Here is a 22,894-nt window from a genome sequence, read left to right on the forward strand (position 1 = left end):
CCGAGCAACTGACAATATAGCAGGTAGTGATGATTGTAGGGCCTGGAAAGCATGGTTTATACTGTATGTCTGTCTTGCATCTGAACAATGGATTGGAGCCAGCGCTGCTACAGTCAAAGCTTCTTTAAAGGGTCAGTTCACCTGAAACTTAAAAAATAAATCTCTGTTACCTCGCGTTGTCTCTACCCATGCAGATAGTTACTGTATCTAGGTTTTCAATATAATATTAAAACAAGGAGAAAGGAATCTGATTTGTGGTGCTCACAACCACAAAGGAACATTGAAATTTAGATACCACTGAATTTATAGCACTGACATATTTTACTATGAAAAATATCTATTTGAATTCATGTATTTTGATTTATTATTATTGATTAAATTCCCAGGAGGTCATTTCACATGGTGCAATTTCAAAACCTCAATTTTAAGAGTATCTTTTAAAATTCATGAATTCTGATATAAAAATGAAATGTGATATATCAAAATAAATAAATAAATATAATGTATTTAAGTTGTTCAAAGTCAATCTGTCCAATTCTTATCAAAAAATGCAGGTCAGAGCTTTTTTCAAGAGCTGCCAACTATATATCATGGTATTTCTCAGTGACTGAATACAGTATACTCCACCTGCTGATGGCACATGATGGCAAGTGAGCAACTCCATGAAATGTGGTTGAAAGTGCCAGATCTAGTAAGTGGACTTTGAGTTATTTTTATTATTACAGTGTTTTTATTTTTACGCTTCCATTTCCTTTCTAAACTTGACAAAAAAGGAAAAAAATGAATGCCATGTAGATTACATTAAAAAAATCATTATCAAAATCTCTTTTCAGAAACAGTTTTCCAGGTGCTGTGGATAATCAGAATCAGAACACGCGTCTTCTTAGGGGTGAAATCTCATAAATTGGCACCGGTCTCCAGATCTGGACAAATATAAACTGGAATGTCTGAATGACTAGGTACCGCTAGAGATAAAGGACAAAATATGTTTTTGGGTAAAGTGACCCTTGAGTCCAGACCTCTCAGTCTTTCCTAGGATTTTGTAGCTGATAACTTATCTCTTGTTGGCTGGCTGCATGTTATGACTTATTTTTAATGCATGCTTACTAATATCCCTAAATTACTGTTACTACCAAGTTACTAACTTTTTTCCACGGATTTTTATTTATCTGACACCTAAAATAGAGATATTATTTAAATTATCTGAGAACTTGTTAAACTGTAATGTCGCCCATGACAAAAACCACCCAAAAGATTCTATTAACACTGAGTATAAACCTGTTTCTAATGAACAAGGATATGGTCAAGATTCATGTGAATGTCTTTAGCTATTGATGCAGTCAGTGTGTTGGAGTGTTCTTTGAACATCCAGCAGAACAGATGGAGGGTTGACCAGTTGAGAAGATGTGGTTGAGGGCCAGAAGGCTGTGGGATTAGACTGGATGAACACACAGTGTCTGCATGGCACTGTGCTGGTCTACACTGTAGAGAGGCTCCCCTGCCTGGTGGCTTGCAGCGCCCCCCAGAAAACTGTGGGATGTGCTGTTTGGTCATGACGTTACCTTGGGTACATGACAGTCAGCCCCAACCAGGCTCTGTTTGGGTTCCGCTCGCTTCTCTGAGTGGGTCGTCCCTCTTTTCTGTTCTGGTTTCTGAGGTGGATCACGATCAGAAGCTCTGATTAACATGGTAACACGTCTCACTTTTAAACAAACCTGCACTCGATAGCTTGCCATGGGACCGACACAGGACAAGCAGAATTCACTGCTGACAGTACTGATGAATACACCATGTGTTTGTGTTCATGTCTGTTTCCTTGATTTCTGTTCTTGGTTGTGGTTTGATGAATGGACAAAGTGGGTGGCGAGTGGCCGTCCTGGTTGACTTTTCTGCCGTCACTGAGCCAGACAGTGTTGATGGCTGGTGGCTAATGAGAGGTGAAACAGACTGTGTATTTATAACGTAGACAATAAGACCATTGTTTTATTGCTAGTAGCCTAACCCAGCCTTAGCTTTTTGAGGGTCCTCTATGACAATACCATCAAGGGGGCCCCTATGTTTAAATCGCACAAGTGCTATTTAACCTTTACTTAACCTTCAATCAATGTCTTAAGTCAACAGCTGTTGGCGGAAACGTTGGCTATGTAGCAATAGCAAAACGTACAAATAGCTCCTTTAAAACCTTGTTTTGCCTTTTTTTCTGATTGTAAATTGAGCCATTGTTAAAAATGTCCAATGTGAAGTAGCTTTCTAAGCTGTGTCATATTGAGCGCTTTACATTTCTGTTGATCATCACAGTGATGATGGTTTACACATACATGTGATAAATTAATGGTATGGCCACTATAAAAAGCCACAGCCATGTGTAAAAGTTGTGCATTATGACAGCTGCCCAACCGGTGCTGTTGGAGAACCTCAGTACAACACATGCCATAAAAGTGCATTTCTTCGCCGTTCCTCTCACCTACAGGTCGACTGAGTAGTGGAGCAGGCACAAGTATCAATATGCAAACATATGTTTAAGGCCATTTCTACATCCATTTCTGTCTAACTGTGGAACAGGAAATGGGGCTTGTGTACAATCTGATGAAAAGAATGAGTCTCCATATTCCTGCCTTCATGCATACACAGTTTTAGTATGAATCTACACAGACTTTTAGGCTTTTGGTTTGTTTCAGATACAATATGTGATGCACAAAAGCTGAATGCTACTTTTCCGTGTTTAGCTTTGACTGCATGAGCTGCATGTTGCCACAATTGTGGTCCTACTCTGAACAAGTGGGAGCATTATACAGAAGAGGCCACAACATTTTTGTTTGCTCAGACACAAAGTCCTTCAAACTGGATTCAGGAACAATTTAGGAATGTACCACAAATCCCACACAGGTTTATAACTTGTCTAGTCATATGTTGTGTTTGACCATGTGGGATGCAGCACTGAGATCTAATGATATGCAGTCTGACAGTATCACAAATTACTGTATGTTAAGCAAAGCTTCTTAGCATTCACTATATGTGGTAATAGTGGGCTAACAGTTTAGCATCGTGCTCCTGCTGCTAGACAGCTCACTCAGAGAACTGCGAGAAAGAAAGAAAGTTTGATTACAACTGAGCGTGCTGACTGTGTGTCACACGAAGGGAGTGGAGCACAGAGATCTTATCCTCCTATCTCGTTGACTCTTTGTCAGCTTTCCGTCTGAGTCAGTGCGCAAAATCCCAGCTTTCAATTGCTTAAGCAGCTTGAGTAGAATAGTCCTGCTATAGGCCAGGCCCACCTCCCTTCAACTGGACAACAAACCTCACTCTCATTCTACCCATGCACATGTGCTCCTTTATGCTCTGCATAAATTCTTCATGAAACCTGAATGAAAAACAGTAAAATTAACTGAAGAGTTTGTGCACTCTACTGTGTAGAATTTGAAATAGTGAAAGTAACAAATGCTGTGCTAAGCTAAACAACTCCGTGTAGAAAGTATTTGGCTGGTCAAACCAGCGTTTGTGGCTGCAACATTTCTGAACAAAATCAATTCAGTTAATAGAAGTGCTGCAGTCAATGGAGTCACTCACAGGCACAAAGTAAATCAATGCAGATCTTAGAGCATAGTTTACGTTTTGTGGACTTCATGCTGTTGAGCATTTACTAACCAGTTTGTCAGGGCTGGTTTTTAGGGACTGGATAGCTAAAGAATCTGTGTTCAATTCGATGTATAAAACCTTGTTATATCAGAGTCTACTGTCATTGTTGTACTGGTAAAATAATGTGTTTGTTGAAGGCATTCATTACCATGAAGCCTTGTGGCAGGCCATCACACATCCTAAATACCTGTAGCTGTAGATCAACAAGAAAAGGATGCATGCCTCACCTGAAATGCTGTTGTGCTTGACTAGTTGTTCCCTGCAGTGTCGCTCACTCAACTGTGTAATTGGGCTGATTATTCTGGTCTGAATCTAAAAAAAAAAAAAACACTTAAGGGATAACGGTTAATCTTTATTTTCCATCATGGTCTGAAAGTTGTTCTTTGCATTTATCTGCAGTATGCCACTCTCTACTCAAGCACTCTCCTGATGTCTTCCCCTGGACCAGCTCATACTAAGCAAAGCCCAACCCTTTGAAGCATGACAATCAACAATGACCAATGACCACCAGTGACAGTGACAATACAGTGCACTGCAAAAGATGCTTTGTAGACAGTTGTAAGATCACAGTCTTAAATGGTAGACATAGGGCTGTTTTTTAACAGTCCAACATGCATGGTCTAAAGCGCCTGCTTATGTAGCAGCATTTTACTCTCTTGATAATGGTCCTTAAACTGACAGTGAAGTACTGCACCACTGACTTCAGACCAGGTTTTTGTTGGTCAGTTCCACAACTTTCCGCTGCCTCAAGATAACAGTCCACCACCAATGCTCCTGACCACACCTCATTTTAAGACCAACACACCTATGGGCGCCCAGATGGGCCCACGTGTATTCGCTATTTAAACAACATGGGCGCTGGACTGGAAAATGACAACTGCATCAGACACTTGCGTTGCGCTTTGCGCCAGGTGTAAAACAGAGCTACTAGTCTCTTCAGTAAACTGTGTTAAATATTTATCTGGTTTACAACCGAGGCAGTTTGGTTGGCAACCTTCTCAAAGATAAGTTGTTTCTGACTAGCTAGCATGGGGGTTAGCTAGTTGGCAATAGCTTGCCAACTACCCTGCCAAGTAGTCACTATGTCACCAAGCTAACAGAGGCACCTGTGTCACAAGAACGTACAAATGAATTTTCCTGTGCGATTTCCTGGCAGTTTTTTGTGTTACATTTTGAATTTAAAGAGAATGGAAATCTTAGCTGTGAAAGAGGCAGCTCAGTAAGGACAGACAGTCCAGGGTACACTGCAACGACTGACAACAATCACCAGGTCCAACCATGAGCCAGCCCACTCTGTCCACTCTGTGTGTCTGTGTCTGTGTCTGAGTGTGTGATCCAGGCTGCAGATGCAGAGGCCTAGCCTGGGTGCTGCCCCCTCTCCAGCCTAGTGCTGTACCAGACCTCACCCCACCTCCTCTGCTCCTCTCGTTCAGGATCTGAGCTCATGCCGAAAGCCCTCTCCACCAGAATTGTAGGAGGAATCTGGTGGTTTTTCACGCTCATCATCATCTCCTCCTACACGGCAAACCTGGCTGCCTTCCTCACTGTGGAGAGGATGGAGTCGCCCATTGACTCTGCTGACGACCTGGCCAAGCAGACCAAGATAGAATATGGGGTGGTAGAGGACGGCTCCACAATGACCTTCTTCAAGGTGAGTTACAACCTGATCTTATTAAACCAAATGCATTAGTCTTTTGTATGATCCTGGGATTTACAGGTGCATCATATGGTTTTGTCAAGGTTAAAGTTTGATACGGTTATTAGTTTGCTGCAAATAGTAAATAAGCCAAAGCTGCATGATGAGTTTTACTAGATTTATAAGGCTCATTTTACACTAGAAATAAGTTTAGTTTTTTTCTCAACATGGAACAGACACTAAAACTCTAAGAAGAGGGTTATTTCCGAGAGTGATCAACCTCATGTAACCACTGAGTTAATAAAAGTATTGGCTCTAGTTTATATCATTGTATCCCACATTACATAAAACCAAAATTTCAACCTGAAAGCCACTTTAAAGAAATCGTTCTTATGTTTGCTGTACTAAACAGAAAAGAAACCTCTAATCACAGGGGTTCGAATTAAAAGAAGTCCTCAAACAACGATCAGAGGAGGGGGATTAGAGGGGAAGTCTCTAACAAAATTTTCATGTTATTTTCTCATTTCAAGGAAAATAATAAGTAATACAGTACAGTAGTACATAAGAGGGCTTTTGAAAATGAAAATAATGAAATATCCTAAAAAGTGTAGCTTCAGTTTCCCTGTTAATAAACGATTTTAACACATCTTTACAGCTAAACAGCTTTAAAGGGATAGTTCAGCTTTTTTGATGTGGGTTTGTGAGAGCTATAGTCATATATAGTCGGGACATTACCTGTAGTAGTTTCTGTGTGCTCCCAGTTAGAAAAGCCAACCGGGGCGCCGGCAGAGTGATGTGTTGCTGTGTGGAAAAAATGTGTTTTAGACACTTTTAAAAACACCCACCAAAGAAATTCCAATATCTGTTTAAATGTAGCTTCATGTCGAATATTTTCAGCGGTTTATCTTACCGTCAGAACAGCACTTTCCTTTGGCACTTCATTGTTTCAACCACCGAACTACCCTGTTCCTACGCACAAGCGCACCTATATAGTGCACTGTATTATGCCTCTTTCTGATTCACTCAGCCGACCTGCAGCTGTGGCGTAATACACATGCACTCCAATACAGGTGACAGTACTGAGCGCTGAGCCACTGTGTCACCATGATCAAATACTGCTGAACGTTTCTTCTACCAGTGAAAAAGCCTAGAACCATGCCGCAGTAAAAGCTCTGTCCTGCGAAGGCCTTGGATGTACTCCCCTCAGTGTACGATTATATAGAATACCTGCTGCATGTCAACGATGCTTTGCTGATCCAGCCAAGTTTGACAACTTTGATATTTCTTGACTAATTTTTTTGTTCTTAATGTGATTCGTCAATGGCACTCAGATTTGAGATGCAGCTTTTTTTTAACGCCTTTTTTCATCCATCTGTGTACTGAGCACACATGTGTTCGCAGGTACTGTTCACACACAGGGACGCGGTTGTGATTAATATGTTTGTGTGTTTTGTCTTCACACTGAAGCACGTTCAAACCAATTCATCAGAAAACTGTTGTGGTGATAGTAGCACAGTCTCTTTTTAATTTCCCCACACAAAGTAATGAAAACAACAGTCGGCGTAAGAAGCAGCATATGTGCTTTTAATCATACCGGTGATGAGGTCCCTCTGCAGCCATAATTTACAGCCTCAGGTCAGACACTTTGTCCAAATCATTTATGCATTATGGGCTGGGTTGGTATACATATACAGGATAATGCCAGTTTTTCTCACTTGTTTGGATGCACAATTGTGTGAGAATATGTTGCAAAATAGCAAAGTTCTGCTCCAAATGTTTCATACCTTCAACAAAATCCCATAAAAGTGGCTAAGAAGACTATCGTTTCATTTAAAAAAAAACACAATACACAAGTTCACTCTGCAATTATTTATTGGTGATGTGGAGAAATGGGAAAAATACAATTGTAGCGGACATACCTGGCCTGGCATCAGTCACAAGCCATTAAAGGCTTGTAGAGTTATCGACCAACAATTGACACTTTGTGACTCTTCCAACCATCAAACTATCAGATTGATAGGAAACAGAGACAAAAGACCCTTTTCCCACAAACAGACCACGCTGATGGCATGCCAGAGAGACACAGAACCAGACCAAAGGTCAAAGGGTCAGCTCCAGAGGATCAACCAATGGACACCCGGCAACTGGAGAATATAGGCAAGATCTCCAGTTTGTAACCATAAGACTTTGTCTAATGATATTTGATTGTTTCTTATATAGAAAAGTAACAACAAAAGGACTGATTATCACTAAGATGTGAATCCTGGCCTCTCTGTGCCATGCATGAACACACACACCAACCTCCCTTCCTCTGTCCCTCTCTAGATAAGAGTCATAAACTACAACCCACATTCAATTCTGGGTAGTGACCAGCAGAACTCTCTTCACAGACACAGATCTGAGGAAGAATATATAATGAAATATCTAACTGTTCTGTAACTCATGAGATGATTCTATGTAATAGTTCAATCCCAAATTTCTATCCCATAGAGTGTTTGAAATGTAACATGTAGATTTTAAGACAAGGTCCTTCATGTGACCATACTGTCAGCATCCTTCACACGAGGTAACACACTACATGACATCCAGAATGTCCATACTATTATTACAGTCAAAGAACTGCTGTGTAATCCACATTTATAGACTATTAGCTTTAGGAAATGTTTATATTGTTATTTGATCAGTTAACCACTTGTATTGTGAATAATTCCAGGTTTGAAGGATGTAATATGAAATAACTGCTTGTATTACTCCTGTCTGTCATTATTAGTGCCATTGGTTAGTGCCGTTTTATGGTCATGGTGGAAGACGGATGTGTGAGTTTATAGGTAAATTCTAGAATTAAACTATTCAAAAGTTCAGTGGAAAATTACTCTTTTCTCCAAGTTGAAACACAGGAGAAGACGCCCCTGAAACGTGTGCCAGCCCTCAGGGGATAAAACAGTTGTGATCAATTAACATAGCTCTGTAGCTATGTAAACTCTTAGCTCTTAGTCACAAACTTTTGGCTCTTAGCTATTTTTGCACTTTATCATTTTGTCCGTGTTCTTTATTCTGTGTTCACCCCAAGTAACATTCTTTTTGTGAACCGCTGAGACACCGGCAGAATCTGTCACCGTGATAACGGGACATGGCCTCCAGGAGAATACACCTAGATCCCACGTGTCCAGGGTTGCCACGGCAACCACATCCACCCGGGTTCCAGCCAAGGTGTGTGTGTGTGTGTGTGTGTGTGTGTGTGTGTGTGTGTGTGTGTGTGTGTGTATATATACACAGTATATTCTCATGTATGTTTTTACCAACAGTTTCTGGTGCATTCAATTAGCACAACAAATATCTGTCATAAATGTGTGGACACACTAAATAAACCAGAAGCAAATAACTCCACAAAGTCCACAGTTACACTATATGTAAGCTAGTAGAGCCTTCATGTTACAGACCAGGTAGGTGGACTCAATTGGCAAAGACTGGAGGCAGATGGCGGTTACAAAGAGTTTTATTGTAAGAGAAGGTGCAGGGCAGATGAAGGGACAGGTGATGAGGTGGATGATGGCTGGAGGAGTGTGGTAGGCAGGAGAGCTGAGCCGGGCAGGGGATCTGGAAGCTGGAGGCCGGGTGAGAGTGCATGTGATCCTGGGCAGAAGAGAAACAGGCTAGAATGGGTATACGGCAGACTGAATGGAGACAACTAGAATAGGTTTTCAGGAGCTGGAGACGGAACTAACTCGGTAGCTGAGTCTACAATCCAGCGCTGACTGACGCAGGGAGCTTAAGTAGGCTGAGGCAGCAGACAGCAATCAGCGACACCTGGGCACTCCAGCACAGCCGACCGGCATCAGCAATTGCAACCTGCACAGAGAGGGGGAGAGGACTAGGAGGCAGAGGGCATGACAGTACCCCCTCCCGTACAGGCACCTCCCGGCGCCCCAGGGAACTGGTCAGGGTGGAGACGACGGAAGTCCCTAATGAGGGACGGGTCCAGGATGTCCCGCCGGGGAACCCAACAGCGCTCCTCAGGGCGAAAACCCTCCCAGTCCACCAGGTAGCGGAAGCCACGCCCCATGCGGCGAACGTCCAAGATGCACCGCACCGTGTAGAAGGGACCCCCGTCCACCATCCGGGAGGGGGGTGGGAAGCCGCAAGAGGAGAGAGAGGACAGGAACGGACAGGCTTCAACAGAGAAACATGAAACGTGGGGTGGACCCTACTTCAGACGAACAGCACAAGGATTAACAACAGTCTCAATTTCAAAGGGTCCCACATACCGAGCTTCCTGGACTCCACTTGGAGAGGCAAGTCCTTAGATAGCAGCCATACCTTCTGTCAAGGGGCATAACTGGGAGCAGGGGAACGACGGCGGTTTGCCTGGGCCTGGGTCCTGGACGAAGCTCGCAGCAGAGCAGCATGGGCACGCCTCCAAGTGCCACGGCAGCGGCGCATGTGGGCCTGAACAGAGGGGACCGCAATCTCCTCCTCCTGATCTGGGAACAGAGGGGGTTCATAGCCGAGAGAACAGAGAAACGGGGACATACCAGAGGACTTGTAGGGGAGTGTGTTGTGGGCGTACTCCACCCAGGGAAGCTTAGCACTCCATGTCGAAGGTTCAGCTGCAGAGACGCAGCGGAGCGCAGCCTCCATCTCCTGATTGGCCCGTTCTGTCTGGCCGTTGGTCTACGGATGGTAACCAGAGGACAAGCTAGCACTTGCCCCAATGGTCTGACAGAAAGCCTTCCAGACCTGAGAGGTAAATTGTGGATCCCTGTCGGACACAATATCTGTGGGCATACCATGGACACGGAACACATGTTGCACCAACAAATCAGCAGTCTCATGTGCCGAGGGGAGTTTGGGCAGGGCAACAAAATGTGCAGCCTTCGAGAAACGATCAATGACAGTCAAAACAGTAGTGTTACCTCCGGATGGGGGAAGGCCGGTCACGAAGTCCAGGGCAATGTGGGACGACGGGCGACTGGGAATGGGAAGAGGACGGAGCAGACCAGAACTGGGCTTGGTAGTGGTTTTATTTCGAGCACAGACAGAACAGGCTGCCACAAACGACCGAGTGTCTGCATCCATCGTTGGCCACCAGAAGCGTCGCTTGAGGTATGAGATGGTACGACGGACCCCCGGGTGACAGGTAAGGTGGGAAGTGTTCCCATTGCAGGACCTGAGTATGAACAGAGTCTGGGACGAAGAGACAATTAGGAGGTCTGTTACCTGGATCAGGCTGTGTGGACTGGGCCTGGCGGACCTTGGCCTCTATTCCCCAAGTGAGAGCTGCTACGATGCGAGAGGAAGGCACGATGGGCTCTGGATCAGCAGGGGCCTCCTCTGCTGAAAACTGGCGAGACAGGGCGTCTGGCTTCCCATTAAGAGAACCTGGACGGTAAGTAATGGTGAAATTGAATCTCCCTAGGAAGTGGGCCCACCTTGCTTGTAGAGCATTGAGACGCTTGGCCGTCTGGATGTACGAGAGGTTTTTATGGTCTGTCCACACTATGAAGGGATGCTCCGAGCCCTCCAGCCAGTGCCGCCATTCCGCCAACGCCAGAACCACAGCCAGCAGCTCCCGGTTCCCGACATCATAGTTCCGCTCTGGGGGTTCAAGTTTATGGGAGAAAAAGGCACAGGGATGCAGCTTGTTATCACAGGGTGAGCGTTGCGAGAGGATAGCACCTACCCCGGTGTCGGACGCGTCCACCTCCACAACAAACTGCAGTGACCGGTCAGGATGGGTAAGGATGGGAGAGGAGATGAACTGGCGCTTGAGCTCTGAGAAGGCTGCCTCGGCCTCAGGAGTCCAGCGGAATGGAACAGATGGAGAGGTAAGTGCAGTAAGGGGAGATGCAATACTGCTGTAGTTCTTCACAAACCTGAGATAGAAGTTGGCAAATCCATTGAATCGTTACAGCTGCTTGCGGTTGGTGGGAGTCGGCCAGTTCGCAACAGCTGAGACCTTGCCTGGATCCATCCTGAGCTCTCCCTCTGAGATAATAAAGCTGAGAAAAGAGGTAGAGGTGGCATGAAACTCACATTTCTCGGCCTTGACAAACAGCTTGTTCTCCAGGAGGCGCTGTAGCACGGTGCGGACATGCTTCTGATGTTCTTGGAGAGAGCGAGAGTAAATCAGAATGTCATCTAAATAGACGAAAACGAACCGGCCAAGCATGTCACGGAGCACATCATTAACCAGGGCCTGGAAGACTGCTGGGGCATTAGACAAACCGAAGGGCATGACCAAATATTCAAAGTGACCTAACGGGGTGTTGAAAGCAGTCCTCCATTCATCACCCTCCTTTATGCGCACCAGATGGTAGGCGCAGGTCCAGAGTGGTGAAGATGGTTGCTCCATGAAGAGGGACAAAGGCAGAGTCAATGAGGGGCAGGGGGTACTTGTTCTTGACTGTGATGTTATTGAGTCCTCTGAAGTCAATGCACGGCCTCGAAGTGCCATCTTTCTCCCCCACAAAAAAGAATCCAGCACCTACCGGAGAGGATGAAGGGCGGATGATGCCGGATGCCAGAGACTCCTGTTTATATTTCTCCATGGTTTGCCGCTCAGAATGGGAGAGGTTGTACAGCTTGCTGGTAGGAAGCGGGGCCCCCGGCAGGAGCTCAATAGCACAGAGAAAGGGCCTGCTCCTTGCTAAAGACCCAGGCTAGGTCATGATACGCCTCTGGAACAGAAGAAAGATCAATGGGGTTCTGCAGCAGGCACAGGGACAGAGGCGGAGGTTAGAGCAGAGTGGAGACAGTGGGAATGACAATGAAGGCTCCAGGAAAGGACCTTTCCTGAGGTCCAATCAACATGAGGGTTATGGAGTTTTAACCAGGGAAACCCCAGGATCAGAGGAACATGAGGGCTGTCTATAACATAGAACCTGATTATTTTCTGGTGATTACCAGACAGATGCACAGTTATGGGAGCGGTCTTTTGGTTGATTGTGGCCAGGAGCATACCATTAAGGGCTTTGGTTTCAAGTGGGACATCAAGGGGCTCAGTCTCGATGCCCAGCTGCAGGCAAACAGCACTGTCAATAAGGCTCTCATCAGCCCCAGAGTCAATTAACGCAGTGAGCGGGAGAGACTGTCCCTGCCACAAGTCGGTTTGGGGGAGAAGGGCTGACTACACGGCTCGACAGTATTTCTCCCACTACTGACGAGCCGGATCTTTTGCTGGTCGAATATGGCAGTTAGCAATGAAATGACCAGCTTGGCCACAGTACAGACAGGACTGGGTTTTAATTCTGCGGGCCTTTTCCTCAGGTGACAGATGGATGCTGTCAACTTGCATGGGCTCGGGGCTACTCAGCGTCTCCTGATGAACCTCGGGAGGATTTGGCACACCACGGCGTGGACTGGGGAAAGTGCCCTGCTCAGAGCGGTAGGTGGAGGGAACAGCAGATTCAGCATGCCACAGTGAGAGTATATCGCTAACTTTAATGGCTGATTTTATGACCTCGTCCAAGGTTGCAAACTCACCACGGAGTGCCATCTTCCTCCCGATCTCACGGTTGAGCCCGTTCTGGAAGGCGGTGATGAGCGCTGTGTCGTTCCAGCCCGACTCCACTGCTGCACTTTGGAACTGGCTCACAAACTCCCGAACAGTAGGCCATCCTTGGCGGATCCTGGATAGCTGCTGGCCCGCTTGCTGGCCCCGTACGGGGTGGTCATAGACCTGTTTTAGCTCCTGAACAAAAGCATCAGCGGACATGGCTAGGGGGGAACGTTGCTCAAAGAGGGCATTATAAAAGTTAAGAGGAGGACCCTCCAACAGGTTAACAAGGTAAGCTAATTTAGCTGCTTCACTGGCATAACGACTGTGCTGAGCATTGAAGGTTGAATGGCATTGAGTGAGAAATTGATGACATGAGTTGGGATTACCTGAGTATTTTGCTGGAGGGGGAATACGAGGCTCCGGGCCAGCAGAGGCATTAATTGGACCTGATGGGTTGGTTAAACGACCGTTTGTGGATTTACCCGGCTTCACTGCAGTATGAGCGGACAGAGACGCCAGAGCAAGTGGAAAGAATAAAGGTGGAGGACTGGTTCTGCTTGTGAACAATATATGGTGCAACCCCAGTCATATCACAGTGAAAGAGAAGATCTGCTGTCGGGATATTGAACTGTTGGCAGTTGGTCTTAGACCATACTATGTACCGAGGGAGTTCTCACACATCGTTGCCATTGATGTTTACATTCAACCACGAGCAGAGTCTGCAGTCGCATCTGACGTGATTTACAAGACGAGAGTACAGACCCAGCACCCTGATGCATTCATTGCAATATCGGGGGATTTTAACCATGTCACTCTCACCTCTCACTTGACTTGCTTCACCCAGTATGTTGACTGTCCCACAAGGGAAAATAACACCCTTGATCTGTTGTATGCAAATGTCAAGGAGGTCTCCACTGCGTTAGCTCTACCACCACTTGGCAGATCAAATCATAATCTGGTTTTTCTTCAGTTTTCCTACAAGCCCTGTATACTGAGGCAGGCTGCAACCACCCGCTCATTTAGGAACTGGACCCTGGAGACCAGTGAGTCTCTAAAAGATAGTTTTGAGTGCACAGATGACCTTGACAGAATGGTTGAATGTACTACAGACTACATTAACTTCTGGACACTGTCATACCAGCAAGGACTGTTCACTTCTTTCCAAACAAAAACCCCTGGATCACCAGTAATATCAAGAGCCTCCTCAACCAGAAAAAGGAGGCCTTCAGGGATGGAGACAGGGGGAAGCTCAGGTATGTGCAACATGAGCTGAAGAGGAGATTAAAGCAGGCGAAGGAAGACTACAAAAGGAAAGTAGAGAGGAAGCTGCAGCACAACAACACCAGATAGGTGTGGAAGGGCTATAAGGTCAAGAACAGCCAGGCAACATCAGGCCAATGAGTTCCACCTGTTCTACAATAGGCTCAAGAGGCTACGTCCTAGAGAGGCAACAGGCCCAGATGATGTATGTCCAAGGCTGTTAAAGGACTGTGCAGCCCAGCTGGCTGAGCCTCTCCAGAGGATCTTCAACTTAACATCATGTCTTGTTCCGGTACCTAAAGTAGAACAACCGACTGAGATAAATGACTACCGGTGGCCCTCACATCACACATCATGAAGACCCTGGAGCGTCATGAACACAAAGAGACGGGACAAGCTGGTAAAAAAAGCTGGGTCTCTGCTTGGCAGGAGTCTGGACTCACTCAGGACTGTTGTGGAGAAATGCATGCAATGTAAGATGGAGGCCATGTTGGACAATACCAACCATCCTCTCCACAACATTCTGGCAGGACAGAGAAGCAGCTACAGCAGCAAACGTCTCATCTCACTGTGCTGCAGAACAGAGAGGTTCAGGAGATCCTTTGTTCCCACTGCCATCAGGCTGTACAACACCTCAGCCAAAAGAAGTGAACTAATTTAATTACTGTTTATTATTCATTATCAACTATTGTTGTTATTATTACAAATTTGCTGCTGGATACATGAATTTCCCCTTGGGGATATATATCTATCCATCTATCTAGAAGGCTACGCCCACATCCATATATGTACGTAACCTTTAGTCGAGTCAGATAATATGCACACACATCAATATTACCATTTAAAATACAGAAATAATGACAAAATACCTTTTGTTTAGGTAATTATGGACCTGTGCTGTAAAATTAATTATATAAATGTCTGCACAGGATAATCTCTGAAAAATTGTAGCATCTCACTAATCTTCCTTGCAGGAACATTCCCTATGGACTGTCACTACAATAACACAGAATAATTGAATAAGCAAACACTCACCACAGCTGTGTCTTGCTCGTTAGCTAATAAAATCACATCTTATTAAAGACAGTGCTGTGTTTCTCACCTAATGTGTATAATGGGGTGCTAGCTGGCAGAGTTTGAGAGAGAGACAGTAGCCCTTTACATGGCTGTGGCACTGAGCTCCATGTCCCCAGGCTATACAAGCCTGACTCGTTTTGCATTAGCCATAAGCCAGATGGGAGGAACACCTCCAGCATGGTGATTAAACCAAACAGATAACGTTTATTGATATGATATGCTTGATACCTGACGAAGGAAAGAGGCAGCAATGTAAGAAGGGACGGACAAATAAGAAACTCCAGCTGCTGGCTGTACAATCCAAAGTGTTTATGATCACATGCTTAAAAAATCAGATGATGTCATGAGTTTAATTCAAGTCTGTCTCTTGTGTGTGTCGTCATGGAAAAATGTGGTCCTGGAGACGACTACTGCAGCGGGAACTACCATAGAGGCGATGTTGAACACATTGAGACACAGTGGAGACTGACTGACCATCACTCAGTGTAGCATGGACACTGATGCTGCGCTGGCAGTCAGAGCTAATCAGCCATGAGAAGCTGATGTCAGAATCTCCCTCTCTACTGACATGGTGTCAGTTACTACACATATGTGGCGCTTTGAGAGACTCACTGTGTGTATGTGTTGTAGGTGAGCTTGCAACTCTACAACGAGAGGCTGTCTTGTGTGTGTGTGTCTGTGGTAGGGTGTCAGTATATAGCTATAGCATTGCTGTATGTTACAGCTAATGCTACATTTTGTCAGCCTGAATTAACTTGTTAAGCTCTGAATGTTACACAGTTACCAGCAGGTACGTTATTGCGTTTACTGCCACTGCAGAGGAACAAATATACAACGTTGTTTTCATACCGGAGTTCGTCAGGCTGGTTGATGTTACTAATACTGGTTGCTCTTTGCGTAGGGGCAAAGTAGGACAAAGGAGGGGCCAGAGAATTCAGCTGAATTGAGTTTTCATATCCAAGCAGATTAACATTAAATAACAGCACATTTTTAGCAATTTGCTCACAATGTGTGTTTTGTTAGAAATATCACCTGTATTGACATCATATGCCAACGAGGAACTTTTATGATTATGTGTACATAAGAACACACAGCCTATTGCTTAAAGTATTTCTGATATCCATGAATGATAACAGTCCATGAATGATATCAAAACAGGCACCATAAAAACAGGTCCTTATGACTTAAGATTTTTTATACTTAAAACCTTTTCACTTCTGTATTAAAGCAATAAAGTTATTGCTGTCAGTGCATCAATGCAAGCGATGCAATATAAAAATAAAGGCTCTGTAGTTCACTGACTGGCTCCTTGGCAACATTACAAAACTTTTAATTTAAATCTGAAATGGAAATAAGGAAATGAAAAACAGCAGGAGTCAAACAATCACAACATTTTTTTTGGCTGTAATCAGTATTTTTATAATGTGGTGGTATATTATATTTAATACTAATTTTATACTTAGTATATTATATGAGACCACAGATAATGATTCTCCTGAGCATGCATAGCGTTTAAGTGTATTTTTTTATGGCCGACTTTACTGTTGTTGCTCTCATTAGCATGTTTTCAGCCACAGCCACACAATTTTATATAGTCAGTATTTTCGTTTAGGTAGTATTTGTCCCAATTGGTTTTATGTTTTTTTTTTAAACTTATTTGTGCTTAACCTCAAAATAATATAACTCATATGTGTCTATATTCTCTTTATTATAACATTCTTATCACACGTTCTTTACATGATCTGGCCTTATAATCTCAGTGTCCTCTTACCTTATTCATATTTGAATAGTTTTTCTACCTGCAATTATCATTAAGGTTTCATTCCACCTCATGTGACACAGACACAGGAGCAGATAAAGACCTAAAAACAAATCAGTGTAATTCTGTGTCTGTGATACAGTCTCGTAACTGATCTGCTGCTGTTACAGTTGATTATTCCAGGTTGAGCTGAAAAAGCTACAAACGTGACTATGAGTGCAGAATTGGTTTACCCTTTATAGCCACTCGTGTTTACTGTCAACAGCGTCTCATAAACAGAAGTGTAAAATCTGGTGTGAGAGAATTCTTCATAAATGCAAAGTCGTTGTTTGTGTTGAAAAACTCAGTTTCCCTCTGTTTTCTGGATTCTTTTTAAGGCCCTTTGAGAAGCATGTAAAACACTTTGGCAGACAGCGAGCAGTTCAAGGCTCCACACACTAAATACTGTATGCACCTCAGCTGAACCGCATCGTGTACTCATTCGGTTCGATTGAGATAAAATATGCTCAGAAACACACAGACCAAGACAGTCACCGCTACAGTAGCAAAGCCTGCAGGTACATAGACACAAACACACTCTCCCTCTCTCTCTTTCTCTCTCTCACACACATACACACACACACATAGAAAGTAACAGAAAGTATACAAAAGTAAAAAGTAGGACACCACAGTGAATGTCCATAGACTTGATACAGGAATATTAAGCTATTAAATATGAACTAACCTGCCGGCTCCTATAGAATGAACAGCATCTTAAAGTATGACTAAGGCCCAATGTGCAGATGTATAAACAGTATAAACTCTACAGCAGCTGCAGCCCACAAACATGTATTTTCAAACAGTGTAGCACACACACAGTTGTGCATTGCTAGGCAACACAGTAGTTGCTGATGTTCTCCCCTGTACAGTGCGTTACAACAGTCTGATTTGTTGTCTTATTCAGCTGTCTGAATGTCAATCTGCAAGCCTGGTGCGTCACAGAGTCCTTGACTATCTGCTCTACAATCGTTTTCAATGAAAAATATAACAAGTCCGTTCAGCCCCTGTGTCTCACTGCTGCTTAAAGTTTTCAAAGACGGAGCTGAATGAGCGTCTTGCAGTCACAACAGCAGGAAGATACAAGTTCCTGAGTGAAGGTAGAACTGACAGCTCAAGGATCCACTGCCAACAGTTCAGCATGGAGCTAGACTCAGCATGCAACGTTGCATGTGGTTTGATTTGAGTTAAAAATGTATTTGCTGGGTGGTGCACTTAATTAGTGATTAATTAAGGTAGATGCAACCTTTGTTTTTATGTTTAGGTAATGCTAATTTAATTAGTTTATTAGTTCATTTAATTATATTTCACTGTTGTACATTCTTAGTTCTGTTAACTGACTGCTCGGCCTGACCCGGACGCAAACGCACCCCTTGTACTTCCTGACACGAGCTCAGTGAATGTAAACATTTCGGGCTCTATGTCAACGAGGGCTCCATATTTTTTTTGCAGACGCTCCATCATGTTGTCACACAGTTTATCATGAATTCATCATGTGACTTTTGATTTCACTCTGTAATGATCACACTCAAAAACGTGTGCAAAAAACAACCTTGTTATGGGAATAACATGTTTCTCCCAATCTCCTTGTTCTTCCTTGCTGATGATGCTGCTCTTCCTGGAAGCAACAGTGGGAGTTAATAGGATCACAAGTGGATATTGTATCATGTTTAGAAATGAAGCCTTTGACACTGTCCTCATTAGATGAAAGACAGATTGGGTAATTTGTTCAAACATTGGAAACAAGGTTAGTTTCACTGATAAACAACCTCTTTGTTCATTTGCATGCATATTGATCGCAGTGAGGAGGTAGCATTAGAACCATAAACACTGTTTTTGGTTCTCAGTCTGCTTCAGACAATGTGCTTGTCCCACTGTCGAACAGGATCTGAGAGGCTGAGCCTGGCCAGAGGGTCTAGGAAAAGAAACTTTATCAAAGTCTAAAAGTAGTGATTTATTAATTCAGTGAATGAAATTACACCTATAAAGCAAAGTAAAAAACAAAACAAAAGAAGAAATGCCTCATCTTGGCCGAGGAAAACTAAACTCATGTCAAACACAGCTACATGGCCGCCCGTCTTTTCACTGTTCTTCTGTGTTTAATGTTTGTAACAATGAACCCCGCAGTCTTTTCTCGATGAATATCATAAAGCAAATATAGTGTTGCATCTAACATTATCATGTTAGATGAGTCTATGATCTTCAAGTCCGCTATTGGATTTGACAGAATTGGGATGATTACTGTGCACTTTTGTTTCCTGTTCCCTGAGGACCTGCTGTAGCTCAGCTTGTGTTTGATTTGTTATTTTGTTGACTCTGCATGAAAATAGGCTCCATAGCTACAGTACAGGAAGCTGTTATGTGATGTTTCAGGACTTTCTGACCCAGTCCCACTCCCTACTTCCACATCTCAGAAGTGAAGCAAATAGAACAATTAATATCTTGTTTTGGGATGAGTAGAGTGATTGTATCGCTGCCTGACGGGGCCTGCAGGGGATTTCTCTGAATCATAAGTTGAATTTAAGTTTTTGTTTGCAATTTAAATATATATTTGTTTTTTTGCATAAAATTGAAACTGAGCAGAATTTTATGTCAAGACGTTATGCTCTGAATGCTGATCAGAACATATTAATTGCTCAAAAGCGAGGACATAAAGACATTTATGTATTGTGGATAAATTGTAGAATCCGGAAAAATACTAAGTCACTCAGACACAGGTAAAACAAGAAGGTAGACAGACCTGACATTAAGTTTGAAGCCCTGTTATATTATCTCTTACAATCACACCAATCACAAAGAAACAAATATAATAATATAATACAACATCCCAAAAAGGTGTAGCGTGAACACCACAATTTAGAATTTGCTCTCGTTGAAAGGGGGCACCAGTCCTCAGGGAGGACAACAATTAATTAATTAATTGATTAATGTGATCAATCTCATATCAGAAGCCATGACTTCTCGATTCAATGGATCTCCAGCCTCTACGTCAAAAGAACACAACAGGAGGGGCGTTGCGTTACGCAGGCGCCCCGTGTATAGAGGCTACAGTCCTCGCTGCAGCTGGCCCCCGGTTCGACTCCCGCTTCTGACGGCCCTTTCCTGCGTGTCATTCCCCCTCTCTCTGCCTCCCCATTTCCTGTCTCTCTACTGTCCTGTCCATTAAAGGCACAAAAAGCCCCAAAAAAAAGTCTTAAAAAAAAAAAGAACATAACAGGACAACTGAAACTACTATCTACAGAGTAAATGCAAGGTGTAATAATCATAAAGATGAAAATAATAATGAAATGAACAGTGTGATGAGTTGGCAATGGTGAGAGAGAATATGTTATGGCTATACACTATGGCTATACAGCTAATGATGCTACATCTATGAATTAGGTTTGATAATTAAATATTACTATATTTCGACATCAACCCAGTCATGAGCAGAGTGTTAAGACCGGCCTACTGTGAGTTGCGCTGTAGCTGAAGAGCCTCGGCTGGAACCCAGGTGGCTGTGGTTTCCGTGGTAACCCTGGAGACGTGGGATCTAGGTGGATTCTCCTGGAGGCCGTGTCCCGTTATCACAGTGACGGATTCTGCGTCACTGTGATTCTGCGTCTGTGTCTCAGCGGTTCAGCTCTGGTGGAGTTTGCCAGGAGACTTTCTGTCACGGGAACTCTTGATTTCTGGTCGGCTGGACAGAACTTTTAAATAGTTTAAATCTAGAGTTTACCTATAAACTCACACATCCGTCTTCCACCATGACCATAAAACATTAAATGAAATAAGATATAAACCTAATGGCACTAATAATGACAGACAGGAGTAATACAAGTGTTGCTTTCATATTACATCCTTCAAACCTGGAATTAATCATAATATAAGTGGTTAACTGATCAAACAACAATATAAACATTTCCTAATTTGAACTATTACATAGGAACATCTCATGAGTTACAGAACAGCTAGATATTTAATTTTACAATCTTCCTAGATCTGTGTCTGTGAAGAGAGTTCTGCTGGTCACTACCAGGATTGGAATGTGGGTTGTAGTTTATGACTCTTATCTAGAGAGGGACAGAGGAAGAGAGGTTGGTGTGTGTGTGTGTGTGTGTGTGTGTGTGAGTGTGTGTGTTCATGCATGGCACAGAGAGGCCAGGATTCACACCTTAGTGTTAATCAGTCCTTTTGTTATTACTTTTCTATATAAGAAACAATCAAATATCAATAGACAGAGTCTTATTGTTACAAACTGGAGATTTTGCTGAGATGTTCTCCTGCCTGGTGTCCATTGGTTGATCCTCTGGAGCTGACCCTTTGACCCTTGGTCTGGTGTCGAGAGTTTCTCTGACATGTTAAAAGCATGGTCTGGTTGTGAGAGAAGGGTCTTTTGTTACTCTTCCCACCATCAAACAGAGACAAAGTGTCAATTTTGGATCCATACCTCTGCATGTCCTTAAAATGAACTTCTTTAATGGCTTGTGACTGACGCCAGGCCACGTATGTCTGCTACAAAGGGAATAAAACACAGACCGGTTTTGACCACCTCCTCAGGGTCAGGATTGAAGAAATAAATTTTAGACCTTTCTTGAGAGAGGGAGGGAGAGAGAAGTCATCGGTAACTGCTAAAGGAATTAGCAGATCTGAATCGCATGTAAACAACAGATACACCAGCAACTGGAAATAAGACAATACTCTTACTGCAGCTCAGCAATAAAATCCTGTTAAATAATAAATAATAAATATGTTAAATAAATAATAAAGGCTTTCTGTCCACTGAAACGCTAGTGGGCTTTTAATTTGAAACGATTACAGGAAGTGTTGAGTTTGTATTAACAAGTAATGCAGTAACTTTAACACAACAGACGAGAGCAACTGAAAACGAAGCTTCGTGCTAAAATACACTATGACCAACTCTACATATCAAACAGAGGGAGTTAGACATAAAGACCTGCTTCTAATGAAAGTCTGTGACGTTCTGGAGGTGAAGTAAATAAAGACTAAACTATTGTGGAGGCTGTGATCTCTCTCTCTTGCTCTCTCTCTCTCTCACACACTATAACTGTAATAACCTGAAAAAAGAAAGATAGTTGGTCTCTTCTGATTTCTGTCTGAATGATCATTTCTGAACTCACAGCTCAGTCTATGTCTTTCATTTATGTGCTTGGTGATTTTGTCAGACGACAATCATGATATGACCAGACATTTGTCCGGACATGTACTAGGTTTAGACCTAGTCTTGTTCAATCTTTAACCAAGTCCATCACCTTCACTAATGTTCACCAAGTAGTTTGAGTTTCTTGAGTAAAACCATGAAAGCGTCATTAATGTTCTCTTTGTTTTGTAAGATTTCTACAAAATAGATTCTATATATGTCTGTGTTTGTGTGTGTGTGTGTGTGTGTGTGTGTGTGTGTGTGTGTTTAAACAAACTCACAACGGGAGGAAATTGTTTGATTTAAAAGAGGTTGAAATATCTGGGAACATTTTCAGGAATGGAAAAAGTGTGAGTGATGTCACACACTAGCTCTCAACACACACCCAGCGATCTGAAAACGGCATAAAACTTAAACTCTAATAGCTGTCGAAATACTGATTTAACCCAAATGAAAAGCTAAAATGAAAATTTTAGCTTGGAAGCCTGATTTTCCCTTCTGTGCTTAGCAACATGTCTTCTGTGTGACATACAACAGGCACAAACACAACAAACACTTACTTAATTTACACACCTTGTGTTGAAACGGCTGACCCGGACGCAAACACACTTGAAGGCAGTTAAGGGAAGGTACTTTAATGAGACAAAAACAGACTCGCAGGCAGAAGAGGTGGACAAATTGAGTTAAGTATACAGAAAAGCAGGGAACAGGAAAATACACTCAGGCTAAATACACACAAAGGGAACAGGGGGCTGAAGAGGGGCAGTGGGCGGAGCAGCTGGGAGTCGGGCAGACAGGCGGAGGTAGAGACGAAAACAGGACCACCCTGGCGGGCATCAGCAAGGGTGGGTC

General features: G+C 43.4%; 1 protein-coding gene across 2 annotated transcripts in view; it reads left to right on the plus strand.

Annotated features, from left to right (window-relative positions):
* The window catches only part of grik2 (glutamate receptor, ionotropic, kainate 2), a 332,322-nt gene that overhangs the window by 260,998 nt on the left and 48,430 nt on the right, over positions 1-22,894 (plus strand). For both annotated transcript variants that reach the window (XM_056379853.1, XM_056379852.1), the window contains exon 14: positions 5,070-5,287. In XM_056379853.1, the coding sequence (XP_056235828.1) occupies positions 5,070-5,287 (218 nt within the window). The remainder of the gene's footprint in view (positions 1-5,069; positions 5,288-22,894) is intronic.

The sequence above is a fragment of the Seriola aureovittata genome, chromosome 7, assembly GCF_021018895.1.
Source record: "Seriola aureovittata isolate HTS-2021-v1 ecotype China chromosome 7, ASM2101889v1, whole genome shotgun sequence".
NCBI classification, from domain to species: domain Eukaryota; kingdom Metazoa; phylum Chordata; class Actinopteri; order Carangiformes; family Carangidae; genus Seriola; species Seriola aureovittata.